Genomic DNA, 18,111 nt, shown 5'->3' on the forward strand with positions numbered 1-18,111 from the left:
CTCACTTAACACAGTAACGCCTAATTTAATTATTCAATCAATCAATTAAAGGGTTCTCTGAAGAAACTGGGTCAGTGGTTTGAAAACGCTTTTCTCATCTCCTCATCATCAGTCGCCTTTCTTTAAAAACATTGATGTCTATTGTCTCATCTAGAACCACAGTTTGCGTTGTGTCATAATAATACTGCTACTTTTTTTGCAGACTATTTCAGAGGATCTGGTCGGTGTCACACCCTTCCCTATCTTTTACTTCCTACAGAGTGGTATGTGCCACCCAGCCTTTAAGTATTTTGCTGAAGTTTCCCATCCTTGTGTTCTTTCAAGCCTGGAACTGCATTGTGTATTTTTGAAGACTAGCTTTCAGCTTGCACTTTAAACCCAAAAGAGAAGTTCAGGTTACTTTATAAATCCTCCAATAGGAAATCAGTTTGCAGAAGGGGCGGGGAGTCAATACTATGGTTCTACCAGCTGATCTTGAATGCACTGACTGTGGCTTAAATTGAGTAACAGCCTGCACCCATCGTGGGGATATTCTGGCTTCACTTATGTACAACTAGAGGAGGAGGGGACACATGGATAGAAAGTCACTAAGTCACTAGTGCAAATCTCAAAAAACTTAGCTAGTTAGCCTGAATAGCTGACAATTTGTACAAGATATAAAGAATATAAAACAGTCCAAAGTGAAACTGAGAGCACACTAAATCAGCAATGACATTTTAGAACAAATGAATTGTTTGAACTTTAAATCTGATGTCTGTTTATCGTTGTTTTGGTTACAGTCTGAGGTCAGTGTCTGTCTCTCCCACGGTGAACAAGTGACCTCATCCTGGGTCCAAACATGATACTGTGTCCAGGGCACACACACACACACACACACACACACACACACACACACACACACACACACTGAGCAGCAGCAGATGGCAGCAGCAGATGTTGGTCAGTCCCTCAGAGAGCAGCGATGTTCACCACGCTGTCTGGAAAACATTTTAGGACTCGCTGGGGGCATCCGTGTGTGTGTGCGTGTGCCACTGACTCAACACTGAGCGGTGCAGTCGGTGTGTGAAGTTAGTGGTTGCCAAACTTACACTCATCTGAGGTGTGTGCTATCATCTGTTTAAACAACAAGGATTTGACTTAAATGTGTGTGTGCTTCCGATGCATCTAGTTGTTCAGGGGCCGTTTCTGAAAGAAGGTTTTGTGTAAACTCTGAGTAAGTCAACCCTGAAATGAGGGAATCTCTGGGTATTCCGTTTCAGAGTGGGAGGTCACTCAACCCAGAGAAAGAGGGTTAACTCCAGCCCATTTCAGAGAGTCCGTAAGGTTACTTTACCTCTGAGTCAGTTACTATGGTAACTGAGTCTGTGAACCTAACCAGGTCCCGACTAGGTCCCGACCAGGTTAGGTTCACAGACTCAGTTTCTCTCGGTCTCCGCCCTCTTTCAGATCCAGAAACGCCGTTTCATTTCCTCAGTCTTTCATTCAGTCTCGTATCACGTGCGTGTTAGTGACAATTCACCGGTTGTCTGAATAAAAATCTAGGCTGTTTTAATATGATATGTTAGGGTGCCTACTACAGCACATAAGACAAACTATTGTATCGAACATGGCATGTCTTTTAGTCGAGCCTCGTTATGAAGGGGCTGCTTTAGGCTTCTAAGTATTAATAAACTAAACGGGATAATGTGTGTGAATACAGCATTATGTTGGGGATAAAGTTAATGCACATTCAAATAGACTCTGAATTAAGTTAACTTTAAATCTAGGCTATATGAGCCTATTATGTTATTATATTTCATTTTGAGCTGTTTTAAAGTCACTTTTCTTCTGCTGGATTGCATCTTAATGTAAATAAATTGTAGAGGTTTAATAGCCTACCATTCCATCAGTTTTGACCTGCAATATTATAATTCTGATTAGGCTATATTCATTTAATAGACTTCACGCGCTGACGCGAGCAGCTGTTTTCTCTTACACCACTTTTCTCTCCTTTGCCGCTGCGGCAATGTTACTTTTTTTTCAATCAACTCAGAGCTCAGGGTTAGACTGAGGGTTTGCTGAACCTTCTTTCAGAAACGGGCCCCTGGTGTGTGTGTGTGTATCATAAAGTGTTAGTCTGTCTGTGAATGTGAATTTCCTGTTGTTCATTCATCTTTGTGACACTGAGAACATTTGTGAAACAAGATCTTAACTTCTTTCAGCCTCGCTCCAACAATTTAAAAAAAAATATAGACAGATGTTAAAACTGTGAGATACCCCACACACGAGGACAAATAATCATAGATTAACTAGTTGTGTTCCTTTACCCTGTGTAGAGCAATGATATGACCAAAACAGCACAACACACTAATGCAGAAGTCAGACTACATTCAATTCCTTTACTTCATATTCTAAAACAGTCTTTGTTATGCTTTTAAATTTGTATTTTTGACCACAGGGGACAAAACAGAAGCTGATTAATGTGAATTAAAAAAAAAGTTAATGCATTCATTTTGGACCTTCATTTTATTTATTCTTTATTTAAGCAGGGAGAACACAGGTCTCTTTTCCAGGGGTGCCCTTCTGCAATACAATTAACGAGAAAAAACGTATAAAAACTGTTAAAAATAAATAAATCACAAATGCATTCATAAACACACACTGATTCTTGCAAATCCGTGCCCTGGTTAAAAAGTCCCAATTTGAAGCAGTTGCAATTACTTCCAGTTTTTTTCAGACACTAGCTCTTTAAATACACAGCATGATACAAGAGAAGGCAACTTAGCCGTCATTTGAAAAATGTTCCACATAATGGCTGCAGCAACACTTAAAGCAGACTTTCCCCATTAAGTCCCAACTCTTGGTATTTTTTTTTACAGGGACCCAGTTTTGAGACCTGGTTGTATGGATAGGGATGTTTGTGAATAGAAGATAAGTCAGATAAGGAGGGAGTTCACCAATCAGACCCCTGTAAATATACAGAATACTGTACTGCTTTCTGCGTTGACCCAACCGGCGGCAGCCTACAGAGTGATATAGGTCACAATGGCGAGAACAAAATCTGTTACCTGTGATAAAATAAAGAGCAATATCATAAATGGCATTTGATGTCTTCAGGACAGATACAGTTGCATGTGTATATTATGTGTGTCAATATAGTCCAAAACTGACAACACTGTCACAATCTATTTTCTAGTTCTTCTTAACTTAATACTATTCCTGTATAGATGACCTAATTGACACACAAACGCAAACAAAAACACACACACACACACACACACACACTAAAGTTTTACATTCATTTGAGCCAGTGGAAAAGTCGGACACACTCATTAACAGCTCTGTAATATATTCATCCTCACACACACACATTCACACAACGTGATGTTCATAATGTTTTCACCTCAAGCTTCCTGCCTCCAGACGTGTGTGTGTGTGTGTGTGTGTGTGTGTGTGGGTGTGTCTGTGTGTCGGTGGCAGGCAGGCAGAGCAGCTGCAAGCATCGATTTTTAAATGCAGAGGAGATGGTTTATAGATCTACTGTCTGAGAAGAGCTGAGCACTCATTACCTCACTCTCCGAAGTCTGCAGCACACACTCTCACACACACACACACACACACACACAGTCTCACACACACACACACACACACAGTCTCACACACACACACACACACACAGTCTCACACACACACACACACAGTCTCACACACACAGTCTCACACACACAGTCTCACACACACAGTCTCACACACACAGTCTCACACACACAGTCTCACACACACACACACAGTATGATGGGAGTCAGATTCTGTCAGATTCAGGAGGAGACATCAGGCTGTTTTCTGCAGCTTGTCAGATATTTTATTATTTTTATAACTTGAAATGTAACAATATGTGCTCACGCTCTTTCTAACAAAAGCTGCATGGTTCTGTGGGCTGTGTGCATACCAAAATAAAGTTAGATTTTAACCCTGAGACCGTTTCATTTGAATTAAAAACGCATTAAATTAGCATGCTGTTATATGCTAAGCTCACCTACACAATCCCAACATGCTGCGCCCGCGTGTATCAAATCACTAAGGCCATGGTTGTCTTAAGTTATTGCCTGATAGATTTCCTGAGGATGTTTTAAGGGAAATCCTTTGACCTGCCAGTGTTTCCTTTAAGATAATAAAATATTACACCATACTTTAAGAAAAGTAGCGATTTCCTCAGAGTTTTAAGGGAACTATGCAGATGTTTTTAGAAATAAAGAATAAGAAACGTCTGACATTGTGGTGACATAAGAGGAGAAAACATGATGACACATTATGATTGTAACAACAGTGAGTGCGTTCACATGGACTTGAGTATCATGGTTTTGATCAGGTTTTTTAATTATCCTGTTTTCGTGTTAGATCATGTAAACATCATATCCTAATTTTAAAAAACTAGGATAAGCCCTTATCCCCATTTTGAGAAACCCGATACTGCTACCTAGAGAACTCCAAAAGAGAACAGAAATCTGTGGCATGTATACTCCTTACTCTGGTATCTTACAGCTTTACAACGTTACTACCAAGCGACGCATTAGCAAAACAAATATGGCGCGGCATCGAAGCAGCGTGGTGATAAAAATATGACGATATGAAGATTTTGAGTTTTTTTAAGGTTCTGTACTTTTCAATACCATCGATCATTAAAATAACAGAGTTTGTTTGAACACTGCTAATTGATTTGTGCAGTTTGGACAGTCTGCAGGAGTTTGCCTGCACTTTTTTTGTGATTAAACGAAAATAACTGTCCAATATTGGTTGACGAGGACTTCCTGCCATGGTATCGAAAGAAGTATCATTAATACTTTAGTAGAGTCATATCAAAGTTAAAAAATTTGGTACCATGGCAACCCTATGTCAGTGTGATGCAACTGTTTCCTTTCCTATTCAAACACGTCTACCCTCAGTCAGTGTGCGTTTCAGCTGCAGTGCAGAAACTCCTGCAGCAGAGGATCACATTAAACTGCTGCTGATTCTGCTGCTTCCTCGTGAGCGCAGGACGAGTCGGCTCGGAGATTAGCTGCAGCAGAGGCACCACAGCAGCCTCAGGTTTCATCAAAAATAAAGCCCGAGACTCCGATCCTGTTTTGATAAACACGAGGTGACAAATCCATCAGTCCAGATCAGAATTTAATTTGGTTTTGATTTGTGTCAGTCAGACTTCAATCAAATGGAGATATTAGATTATCAGACAGCACTCACTGAAAATGAATTCTGAATAACAGACACACCCAAACAGATCAGAGTGGATGAGTCATCCTCAAACTTCCTCCTCTGAATGAGAGAAACACATTTTTTTAATCTATTACTGTGGTGTAAAGGCATTCTGGGAGATGTAGGATGTTATAAAAGATGTTCATCACTATTTCTTAGTATTTTTGAGATTTGTTTGAACTGGGAATGTGTTTTTTTTTTACCAGAATTTATTATTCTATAATGTTCATGTACAATATACAACGTAATATCTACAAGGGCTGTTTATTAACAGCAAAGTGTGACCACAAAACTTCTTATAGAGACAGACTTTTCTTCTTCTCTTGCTTTGTGTGTATTTGGGCAGGTGGTTTATATGTAGGCTGTAAGTATGAAACTGGGACACAACCCAGGGGAATGATCCGGCTAACACTGTAAATTAAAAGATGTTCTGTTCTGGCAGTTTATGTGCGGACTGGCTTTTCATTCATTTAAAAAACTAGGGTTATCTCATTACCTTATGAACACATCATTTATTACTTACAAATTATACATGTTTTACTTTAAAAAATGTGGTGGACTGGACATGGACCTGCTGTTGTCATGTACACAAGTTGAACTGTTGTAGCCTAAAACACAGCATGTGCAGGTGCAAGCATATTGAAACGATACTCAAATAACAACAACAATGAGTACTTAAGTAATTGTTTCCACACTGTAATAAAATAAACACATGCAATCCATACTACAGGAAAACTATGGAAAGAACGCAGGGATAAATGCTATGTCAAATTACCGGCCTAACAGGAAGTAACCACCGATGAACTTTCCTAAAGATTCAAATTTCCCTCCCAAGACATAACATTGTTTCCTTTTGTGAATGGCTAAATGGTGAATGGACTTGATTTATAGAACTTTTCTAGTCTCCTGACTACTACTCAAAGCACTTTTAAACTGCAGGTCACACCTACCCGTTCACACACTGATGGCAGAGGCTGCTATGTGTGACCATCAGTATGAACTAATCCATTCATACACATTCATACGCCGCTAATGAAGCAGTGGGGACAACTTGGGGTTCAGTGTATTGCCCAAGGACATTTCAGACAAGTGGCTGCAGGAGCTGGGGATTGAACCCCCAACCTTCCAGTTAAAAGACGACCGACTATACCACTGAGCCACAGCCGCCCTTGAGAATGAGTAAATGAGCATCTTAATTTAGAAAAAGGAAGACAAACAGACTAAATTTAGATAAATTATCAAACAATGACAAAAAAATAAAACTTAAAAAACCAAAGAGGTCCAGAGTCTAAGTGCTTCTCTCAATCTTTACCCCTTAAACTTCACAAAAGGTCCAATAAATATGTTTTTTTAATATGCACAAATAAGTTGCATGACACAAATATTTATCACTGTTTTGCAAAGCTTCCTTTTCGTAAGCTGCAATGCTTTGTGGTCCAGTTCCTCCTAAACATGCACATTTCACAGAGCTGTTACAACATCAAAATAAAGTTTGTGCACACTTTGAAACTGGGACAGAGGAAGTGACTCAAGAAGAAGCAGTAAAAAAATGAATGTGACTGAGGGAACGAGGGGTTTACCTTCAGAGTAAGCCATCACATGTAATCCAGAGATTCCTCCAGTAATCACAACAACTTCACAAATAAATGATAATATCTAGCCGTGCGGAGGATCTGAGGGAGGATTATTTTTTTTCAGCTTCAAGATGACTCATGATTTTAATGGAGAGCCACACAACGCTTCACTTTCAAACCGCCAATTATCCTGCAGGAGTGGGAGTCAGTTTTCTCAAACATCATCAAAGAGCAAAACTGAGCTTTGTAACCAAAACGCGCACATAATTCTGCAAATGTGTGATTGTAGAAATGACCAGGTGAGGCGCTTAGTCTTCAACAACAGACACATACACAGACAGCTTCCTTCAGAGTGTTACGATGTTGTCAGTCCAAACACAGCGCTCATTGTGTTTACACTGAATCCCACTTAAGGTCGGGAAAGACTAACAGAAACCTCCAAACCTGCTCTGGGAGCCTCCTCCACGTTTCATGTGATGTTAAAAACAGGATTCAGACTTACGGTGCACAGAGGCATGGAGTCGTCATCGCCCACCAAGTCCTCGGGGTCGTGATGCGCATCCTGTAATAACACAGACAAAGACGTCACACATTGACACACACCTAACATGCAGCGTTGACATTGGTGATTACTGCTGCTCCGTGTGAACCTGACAGGCGGATCAACGTCACAGCTTCAGGTCCAAACATGTTCACCTGAACAACGGCTGGAAACACCAACACGTCACCGCACATGCTCGTTACACGTTGCAGGTTTTTGTTGTAAAATATGTATAGTCGTCGTGCAATGTGTAATAAAGAGAAGGGACCAGTTCTAACACTTAATGTATTGAGATGATGAATTTTGCAGAGACTTCAAAACACACTCTGCACAACCAACTAAGATAACTTTACCTAAATAAACATTTTTAACTGCCTTTATTTAAATAAAGTCTATTATATAAGTTTTAATTTCTAAATATAATCTGCAGAAATTAATAAACAGTAGAACACGTTTTGGATAAAAGCGGAAAAACAGGTCCTTAATATATCTTAAAAAACAGTGCTACATTTGGTAGTTAGTGGCATCCTCACAATGACTTATGTAAGGGGATAAAACCACAATTTAGCAGTCACAGATAGTAACTCATCAATCTGCTAAACGGTGCAGCTATTTCAAAACAAAAAAACCAATCAGCCGTAACATTATGAGCCCCTCATGTAGGTTCGTGGAGTGGGCAAAATGTTAATCCAGTCCACCATCACCACCACCCACTACAACTTCAATAATAAAAATAAATCTCACCTTTCTGACGTGTCAACAAAAACTGAACATGTAAAAGCTTTGTAAAAATGTTAAAATTCATGGTAGAACTGTTGATTGCATTCGCTTGCTCAGGTGGCCATAATGTTATGGCTGATGGGTGATTTATGTGGGGGTTTAGATGTGTTTGTGAGTCATTTTTGCATACTGATTTGAGCGATGGTGCAAATAAAATAACATGTAAAGAGTATAATCTTTGAATAAACTCGGAGATCTTTTAGAAGAGATTTGGAGTAACCCATGAGTTGTAAAAAAGCAGCTTTAATCCCTGCATTTCCTGTACCCGTTGAACCTGAAACATGAGAATGTATTTAGAATGATTTCTAACTAACTGATGCACAGTAATCCGATGCTGTATACTGTACGTCACATCAGTGAAGATCATCTAAAAAGGTTCATTCTTTGGTCACATCAAGGCCTTCTGCTCCCGACGTTCATGATTTGTTTTCAATCTGTGCCACCGAGCATTCAGAGGTGAATCGCACGGCTCACAGAGTAGGCGTCTTTTTATGAAGAAAAAAAATAAATAAATAAAACTTCTCATCATGTCCCTGCTGCTCCGAGTGACGGCGGAATCAAACTGAGTTCAAGGTAAATATAGACATCTTAAAAAACAGCAGATGGATATAGTTTGAGAGTTTTCATCAGGGCCACCAAACTTGCACCCTCGACCTCGTGTGCTCGACAAAAGGAAAATTGAAAACAACAGATATGAATGAATTAGCATTATGTAAGGATTAGCCGCCTGCCCGCTCCCCTGCTGAACAACAGCTGTGATTCAGACACTGATAGCACTGATACTACTGCCCGACCAAAACAATAATAACTATAAAAGCGATTATGGTGAGTATTTACTTTGCGGGTAAGTGCAGCGAGGGGAGGATAAGCCTGACAAACTACACAGCAAAGAGAGATAGATAGAGAGAGAGAGAGAGAGGAATAGAAGAGGAAATGGACCACACAGAGGAAGAGTGATGGATTATAAGGAGACGGAGGGAGAGACAGAAGTTGGCAGAGAGGACAGAGTCGTACGGGCGAGCTGCAGGGTCAGATTAAAGAATTAAAACCCTTCAGACAGTCTGGGAGTAAACAGTTCAAATAGTGGCAAATTTGAAGCAATCTGTGGATCTTTATGGATGTAATGTGTTTGGATTAAGGCAGTCAGCATTAACTTGTTAATTGAAATTAATTAAGGTCTGAAATGAATGCATTCTTTTTTTTTTTTTTTTTTTTTTATCACGATAAATGCAACATTGTCAAGCACACCGCGGATAAGCCGCCACAGTGTCTCGTCACAGCTGAAAAGAACAGCACTGCTGCATCTTTGAAGGCCTCATTTCAATCAGCTGACTCAAAACTCTTCATGAACTGAAAAGTGTCCCTCTTTTACCGTTCCTTTAAGCTGTTTTCATTTACCTAGCACAAGGGGCCTGACTTTATTTCAAAATAAAAGCAGTTGAATTCAAACAACCGCTCAACAGCTAAAGACAAGAGCAAAAAAAGACAACAATTTTTTTATTTTTTTTATGCAAAATAATAGAATTCAAACATTCGATTGAAAGTGCCAGCCCTAGTTTGGATTAAATCTCTCATTTGATTTGGATTGTGAGGACCCTTGTCCATGCAGGATAGCTTTTGTTGGAATATTATGATCAGGAGAGTACTGTCACTCTTCATACGGTAAGTCAGAAGACAGAGTGTCAGAGTCACCGCTGCAGCTCCAACAGCCTCTCGTTTAGATAAGTTGGCAGATCAGCTGCAGTCAAATTACCATAACTGACTTAATGTTGACTTATGGACACCTGCACACACCTGTTCTTTAACATGCAGTATCACCCATGCCTCTCCCTTTGTCCCCTCCCCTGTCAGACTCGTTGGCTCCATTTACACATGTTTATTATCATGCTATGAGGAAAAATTAACGACGTCTGATCCCACAGGTTTGAATTTATGGTATTAATAATCATGCAGCGTTGACTTTGTCCACATTGTAAAGATATTACTGTACATAGCACAGACTATTGCACTTTCTGCTTATTTGCACTTCTGGTGAGATGCCAAACCTCATTTCGTTACTCTATACTTGTATATGTGTAATGACAATAAAGTTGAATCTCATCATCTCATCTCATATCGTTGTGCAAAACAAATCTGCAGACCCGGTGAGCCTGAAGTCAAACAAACACAGAAGATCTCAGGTGGGTCCGATGGGCATTTAAAGTCCTTTTAAAATATATCTCTTAACATTTTATATGCAAAACAGAATATTGATAATAAAAAACAATCATTAAAAGGAAGTTTTAATAGACTGTAGTTGGACTTATTCTATGAGTGGATCTGAGTGGATCACAGATTAAGCGGATCTGCTTACATTTTCCAAAACGCTAATTTATTTATTTTTACAATTAAAACCCTTTATAAAATGTATTGATATCATTGCAAACATATATGTTGAGTCATGCATGGGGAGAACATGCAGCTCCACACAGAAAGGCCCCACCAGGTTGGGGATTCGAACCAGGAATTTAAGAATAACTGCACCACCATGCAGCCCACATGATCACAATATGATGAAGAATAATCAGCACTTTCAGCCTTCAAGGGTATTTTAACACTTTCCACTCAGTTCTTCTAATGCACTTTTTTTCCCACAGTAAGAACACATTAAAGCCTGCAGTCATCTTGATCTACTAGTCTCATCGTTGTTCCTAGACAAGTGCAGCCCCTCTCTGCTCTTTGTGCGTGTGCTGAATGATCTTCCCTTCAGGGCAAAAACCTCACAGAAACATCTCTTCGTCATTCCACAACTTCAAAAGTCACTCCTTTGTGTGTGACAGTGTGTGTGTTCTCCTTTTTGTCTTGTAGTGGCCCAGAAAAAAAAGCTGGTATGACAGCTTACACTCAGCTATCAGACACATGGCTGCACACTGAAAGGCTTCAGAGGTGTACGAAAAGGACAGTTTCATTGAGCCGAGTCGGGTTGTCAAGGTACCAGAAGTTTTTAAGTTTTCACTGGGCCCACTTTATATGACTAGAATTGGTGTTATTCTTGTAACTCAGTGTAATATCATCTATGCCTTGTATTTGAAAACATGCATTCTTATTTGAAAAAATATGTGCACTGAACTGATCACCTCATCTTCTATTTCTATTTTATGACGCAGAATAATCCAGATCTGTCGTATTTTTTTAAAGCACCGGTGCTTTTTAATACTATCAATCATTAATATAATGGAGATTCTGTCATTTTCAAACAAGTGGTGTCCAAACGTATCTAAGTATGGACATTTTTTTTGATAACCTTCCTGAATCATGATTTGGTGTCTCTCCTTGACTTTAGCTTTGTGACCTGGTTTGGTTATCTCTCAATAGGAGACCAGAATAGGTTGCAACAAATGATTAAAGTTGCCAGTAAAATCATTGGGTTAAATTACCTGGTCTGTCTCTGACCTTTAGTAAGAGAGCAACGGCTCAGGCTCGAGACATCCTACAGTTTCCTCTACATCCCCTCTTTGGTGAGTTTGAGCTTCTGCCCTCAGGTAGGAGGAACAGATAACAAAAGGTGAAGTCCAACAAGTTGAAGAAATCTTCCCTAACTCAGATTATCAAGGAACTGAATTGTAATGATGAACCTGATGACAGATGATGGGTTTTATTCTGGTATTAATGATGTTTTTATATATTCTTGGTTTCCTGTTGTTACTTGATGTACTTTTTGAATGTTGTTATGGTGTTCTTAATGTCTGAGTCTATATGCTGGTGTTTTCTACATGTTACTTGTTTCCACATGGCTGTAAAAAAAAAAAAATCCTCTTGGGAAAAATCAAGTTAAAGTTTAAGTTGAAACCTTAACGCCAAGAAGAATCAGCACTGGGTGATAAGGAAGGTTGCGAGAGGTCATCTGGAAAAAAACACAGTGAGCAGGTATGAGCCTGTTAGGAAAAAAAAGCTGGCTGTGACTCAGGTCTGATTATTCACAATCTGCCTACAGAGTGACACACACACACACGCATTTCTCCATGCAGCCCTTGTGACACCTCATACCGGAAGTGGACACACACAAACTCAGACAAACGCTCTTCCTGAATCATGCGGCCTTGTTAGCTCCGCCTCACGCTCTTTAAGAAGATTCAAAAACTTGTAGGAAGGAAGAGAAAGAAAAAAAAATACACACACAGGATCTGTTTCTGTTTCAATCTCCGTTTTGAAGACAAGGCCTTCTTTTTTTAAAGAACAATCACTCACTCTGACTGCCTGTTTCAATCTTTTGTTTGAAACCAATGCAAAGGCCTTCCCACAGATCCCTGAACAGAAACAACTAAAGGAAAACATCCTAAAACATGCAGCGACTCTGTGACTCTAATGTCACCTTGAGATGCTTCCACCCACATGTCATCATTTGTGAAAACCTCTTTTTTTAAAACATTTTTAGAGCTAAAATACACACAGAATAAACCCCAAAACCTTTGAGTAATTATTTAATGATTAAATCATTTTTCTTGCATTAAACATTCTTGGGAAACAGCTTCTTATCTGTTGTTATTTTGTGTTAATGTAATAAAATGTTACAATTTTAAAAGTTTTTGGACTGTTGGTTTAAGAAAACAAGACAATAAGAGACAACTGAAACATGATAAATAATGTAAGTGGAATTATTCTAGTCACTGTACTTTTGCACGTTTACATTTTCCACATTGTATAATATATATATAATGATATAATATTATTATAGCGACCTGTAGTACACTTTTGTAAGTTTAAAAGAGGTATTTTTCATAGTTATGTTTGTACAAAATCCTTGAAGACGTCTTTTTCATTCAAGCGTAGAAATTCCCTACATCACCTGCTGTATCATTAATTAATACATTTTTCTCCACATAAATTGGTATCAGTGTCGGAGTTTCCAGTGTAAGCCGGGGCCACCAACAGGAAAATAAAAGATTTAACAAGTGAAATAAAAAATGATAAATAACAAAAATGTAGTAGTTGGTCTATTGTTTCACTAACTGTCCATTTTAACTTTGCCGAGTCCTGTAGAGATATTGTTCTTGTGTCTGAAAATCAATTCATTTTAATTTCCCTCGGGATCAATAAAGTATCTATTAGTTTTGAAAATGGTATTAAATCTGCACAACACGATACAATGCGATGTGATACGATACACACGATATCCTACGATCGACCAGACGATACACAGGATGGTACACGATGTGATACACGAATCGATACGATATACGACAACGCGATCCGCGATCCAATTCACAAAACAAACGACACACGATATCCTACACAATAGATTACACAACACAGCAAACGGTCCGATACACTAAGATTCGATACACTCTATTAAAGTCATCTTGGACCTGCCCAAAGTAAGCCGTCTCTGTGTTATTCTTAATCACAACAATACAAAAACAACCACCAACATGTGATCAGAGCGGCAAATCACAATCACAAAGAGCACATATTGCCCACGCTCCACATAACACACCGCTCGTTTGTTTATAGACTTAGAAAGTCATTAAGTGTAACTCTATCAGAAGCTGCTGGTGATGATACTCAAGAGTTAATTGGCCATCTGACTAATTACACACTGCATCATTTCATGCACTACAGAGCAGTAATTGAACCCAATGACTAATCAAGCAGCTAATCGACAGTGGTTTTAGTGATATTACATTTTTATACGCATTTCCTACTTAAAGACATCGGCCTACATGGTACATTAATGAAAGCTGTGGTAGCCTACACTAAGCTTGACATACTTAAAAGTCACTGTAAATGATTGACAGATAATATTGTATTGCTTCAGCTCTCTATGCCACTCTGTAGGGTGAATTAACATCACTTGCAGTAATGTGATGCCCTTTTTTTTAAATTTAGTAATAAAGCATTTGTTGCAACCATACATTTTCACTCTGAGTCATTAAAAGGCTTCAAACACAGCAATGTAACACAAATTAAGAGATTTATATCATATACAAGCCTATTACAGTATTTTCAGTACATAGATAGGCCATGTCTAAGCTTCATTTTACTGTAACACAAGTAAAGAGATTTTTAGGTCATTTTTGGTAGATTTCAGTGCCTTTATAGTGGAGTATATATCTATTTCAAACCCCTAATTATAGAGTATTACAGTATATTTGAGTGTTAAAGGTCATTTAAATGTAATATGGAGTGGCTGCAGCTGTCAGTAGTGACCTAATGGTGACTTTCAGGTGAGGTGTGCGACACTACTACCTGTCTCAATGCCACAGTCACACTAGTGACTTGTCAGTTAGTTAAAGATGACAAATAAAAGTGTTTCTCTGCGTGTCTCACCTCTCCAGCAGTCCCCCCCAGGGGCATCTTCTGCCAGGGATCCGCCAACTGAGCCAGAGGCATCTTGTCTCTTCTTGTGCCTCTACTTTTATTCCTCTTTTCTGCTCCGGGTTTGTCTTCCCCCCTCCCTCGGTCGACACTTTCAGTCAACCCGGCTTCACCTCTCTTCTTTAATTTTTTATCTTACTTGTCACCGTTTTTTGTTTTTTTTTAGCTACTCCCGATTCTGCTTCCTGTAAACCCTCTCTGTGTAGGAACCGAACCGCCAGCGGAGACCCAGCGACCGACCGACCGACCGAGCGACCGAGCCGAAAAGAGCCGAGCGAACACCTACTGATTCCGGATCTGCTGTGGCGCTGAGACCGCCCCTTCCTCCGGGGAGACAAACATGAGAGAAATCAGGAGGAGGACGCCCTTTTTCGGAAACTGATTGACTCAACACACTCACTCACACACACACACACACACACACACACACACTCAAACACACACACACTTATCTCTCAATCTGGTTCTCTTGCTCGGCCGCTCTCTCTCTCTCTCTCTCTCTCTCTCTCTCTCTCACTTCCGTTGTTTCCCAATATGGCGGCCGGTGTCGGCTTACCTGTCTGTCAGACTGCTGCGTCACGCCTACGTCACGACAGGAGGCGGAATGCTTAGGTAATTAGAAAAGTAAAGCGAAGTCAATTTAGGGCACTGACTTCATTTTGTAACAAAGGGGGAGATTAATTAAAGCTAGCTTTATCATACATTTGAAGAAAAATATAAATAAAAATAACTAGTTAACACAAAGACATTTCCTCTTTACAGTTCCTTTGTACAAATGCGTTGTACTTTTTTTATAATCAGGTTTTGTTATAGGCTATTATTAACTACCTAACAATTTAAACAAATGCAGTTTAAATTATTAGATTATATTACATAAAAAAATGTGTATTTCTATTTGCACAGACAAGGACAGGACTGTACAGACTGGAAATATTGTCAATTTCCTAGTTACAGACAGACAGACAGACACACAGACAGACACACAGACAGACAGACAAACAGACACACAGACAGACAGACAGACAGACAGACAGACAAACAGACACACAGACAGACAGACAGACAGACAGACACACAGACAGACAGACAGACAGACAGACAGACAAACAGACACACAGACAGACACACAGACAGACAGACAGACAGACAGACAAACAGACACACAGACAGACAGACAGACAGACAGACAGACAAACAGACACACAGACAGACAGACAGACAGACAGACACACAGACAGACAGACAGACAGACAGACAGACAAACAGACACACAGACAGACAGACACACAGACAGACAGACAAACAGACACACAGACAGACAGACAAACAGACACACAGACAGACAAACAGACACACAGACACACAGACAGACACACAGACAGACAGACACACAGACAGACAGACAAACAGACACACAGACAGACAAACAGACACACAGACACACAGACAGACACACAGACAGACACACAGACACACAGACAGACAGACAGACAGACACACAGACAGACAGACAGACACACAGACAGACAGACAGACAGACAGACAAACAGACACACAGACACACAGACAGACACACAGACAGACAGACAGACACACAGACAGACAGACAGACAGACACACAGACAGACAGACAGACACACAGACAGACAGACAGACAGACAGACAAACAGACACACAGACACACAGACAGACACACAGACACACAGACAGACACACAGACAGACAGACAGACAGACAAACAGACACACAGACACACAGACAGACACACAGACAGACAGACAGACAGACAGACAAACAGACACACAGACACACAGACAGACACACAGACACACAGACAGACAGACAGACAAACAGACACACAGCCACACAGACAGACAGACAGACAGACAGACAGACAGACACACACACAGACAGACAGACAAACAGACACACAGACAGACAAACAGACACACAGACAGACAGACAGACAGACAGACAGACAGACAGACGTTAAGGCATTGAAGTAATAGATGTTGAGATGAGCAGCTATGGGATGGATAAATCTTCTGCTCAGACTGTCGAGTGTGCTGTGGAGTTTGTGGTAGACAGGGTGCATTATCATCAACAGTTTAGCCAGTATTCTGGCTTCGACCACCTCTTTCAGTCTGACAAGCTGCTCGCACACAACAGACTCGCCCTATCGATCACTTAATAAATGATTTGTCTGAGTGATTGACAAGCATTCATATTATCATTTGTCAATGCTCCTGCCTCTCAAATCAGAATATTTGCTTCTTTTCCTTTAAATAAGCTAATTTAAGTAAAATAATTTATTTGAATGTGTTAAAATTTAGAGGGTTGGGCCGTGTCTTGGACAAAATAAAGTAAGATAAGGTAACTTTATTTGTACCTGGAAGTAGATTTGGTTTACAGTGAGTGAGTTGGCCTTCTTTTACACACAAATGACAGCACAGGACAAAACATGATAAAGTGACAACAGTGCTCAATACTAAAGGGAAAAGCCCTCAGTAAAAACAAGATAGAGTTAAGCATCAGCATTATGAAGATATGCTCATTTCTTACTTTTTGAAATGTTTACAAACCAAACCTTTAATCCAAATATAGGCTACAAAAATAACATCCTGCATTCACATTTAATGCATGAGTGATATAAATCTAATGACAGAATGTATCGTAACCTTGTTAAAATTCATTAAATGCCTTTTTATTTGATGTATTGTTATGTAAATTATACTCCTTAAACTCAGAATTAAGGCTCAAATTTTACTCAAAAAAGAGTACTTTTATAATTATTGCAATAAATAGACGCTGCTTCCAGTAACTCTAATCTTTCTTGTGAATGATTATACATTTAGGACTTTTAAGGACTCTTAATTGCGGTGGATCATTTTCCCAGTTGCCTACTCTTGGATGATCCAAAGTCAGACCAGAGCTTCTCTAAATGTGCAGTAACTTTAATGGGAAAAGTTCTTAACAGTAGTTTAAAAAGGTAGGTAGACTGAATACTTATTTTAATTTAACTGTTGTAACAGCTTATTGACTGTTTGGGTCAACACAATTTCCTTAAGTGCCGATAAATTATGAAAATAACAGCTCTTCTGTTATCAACCTGCGGTTTAGATATGATATTTAGTTACCATGAGATTTCATAAAATAATAGTTCATTTTACAGCCTGATTGTGACATCTAGTGGTCAGTGGAGGTATTGAGAACATTTGCATCAGTAAAAGTACTTAAATTGAAAGATAAAATGCAGCCAGTAGTGGTCCTGCATTGAGACAGCAGTTTGAGTAGAGGTATAAATAAACAGGAACCGTAAAAGTAGAAATGCTTCTTCGTGATACACATTCTATAATTAAATGATTTTAAGGTATGTATGAAATGAGTTATCCAAATAGTCTGCATCAAAGCCAGTGATCATTGTACCTGTTGAGATGTTTTAATAACAATGTGACAAATTTTATGGATATTTTTGATTAATCTCATGATATTAAAACACAAGTTTAAGTGGAATACAGTAAATTAAACACGCCTCATTTGAGCTTAAGCTAGATCTAGTACTTGAAAATGGCTACATCATTACCATATTGAAATCTGATGCAGCGTTGCTACCGAAATGATAAAACACATTAT

General features: G+C 39.3%; 1 protein-coding gene across 3 annotated transcripts in view; it reads right to left on the bottom strand.

The window, feature by feature from the left end:
- Positions 1–15,004, bottom strand: part of rps6ka3b (ribosomal protein S6 kinase, polypeptide 3b) — a 50,426-nt gene extending 35,422 nt beyond the window's left edge. The window contains exons 1-2 of one of the 3 annotated variants that reach the window (XM_020645918.3): positions 14,431–15,004; positions 7,306–7,365 (exon numbers count right to left, since the gene is read on the bottom strand). In XM_020645918.3, the coding sequence (XP_020501574.1) occupies positions 7,306–7,365; positions 14,431–14,493 (123 nt within the window). In that variant the 5' untranslated portion in view covers positions 14,494–15,004. Of the gene's footprint in view, positions 1,319–7,305; positions 7,366–14,430 lie in introns of those variants that run through there. The other 2 variants (XM_065948607.1, XM_065948608.1) reach the window with 2 other exon arrangements.
- Positions 15,005–18,111: the final 3,107 nt, after the last annotated feature.

The sequence above is a fragment of the Labrus bergylta genome, chromosome 20 (genome assembly GCF_963930695.1).
Source record: "Labrus bergylta chromosome 20, fLabBer1.1, whole genome shotgun sequence".
NCBI classification, from domain to species: Eukaryota; Metazoa; Chordata; class Actinopteri; order Labriformes; family Labridae; genus Labrus; species Labrus bergylta.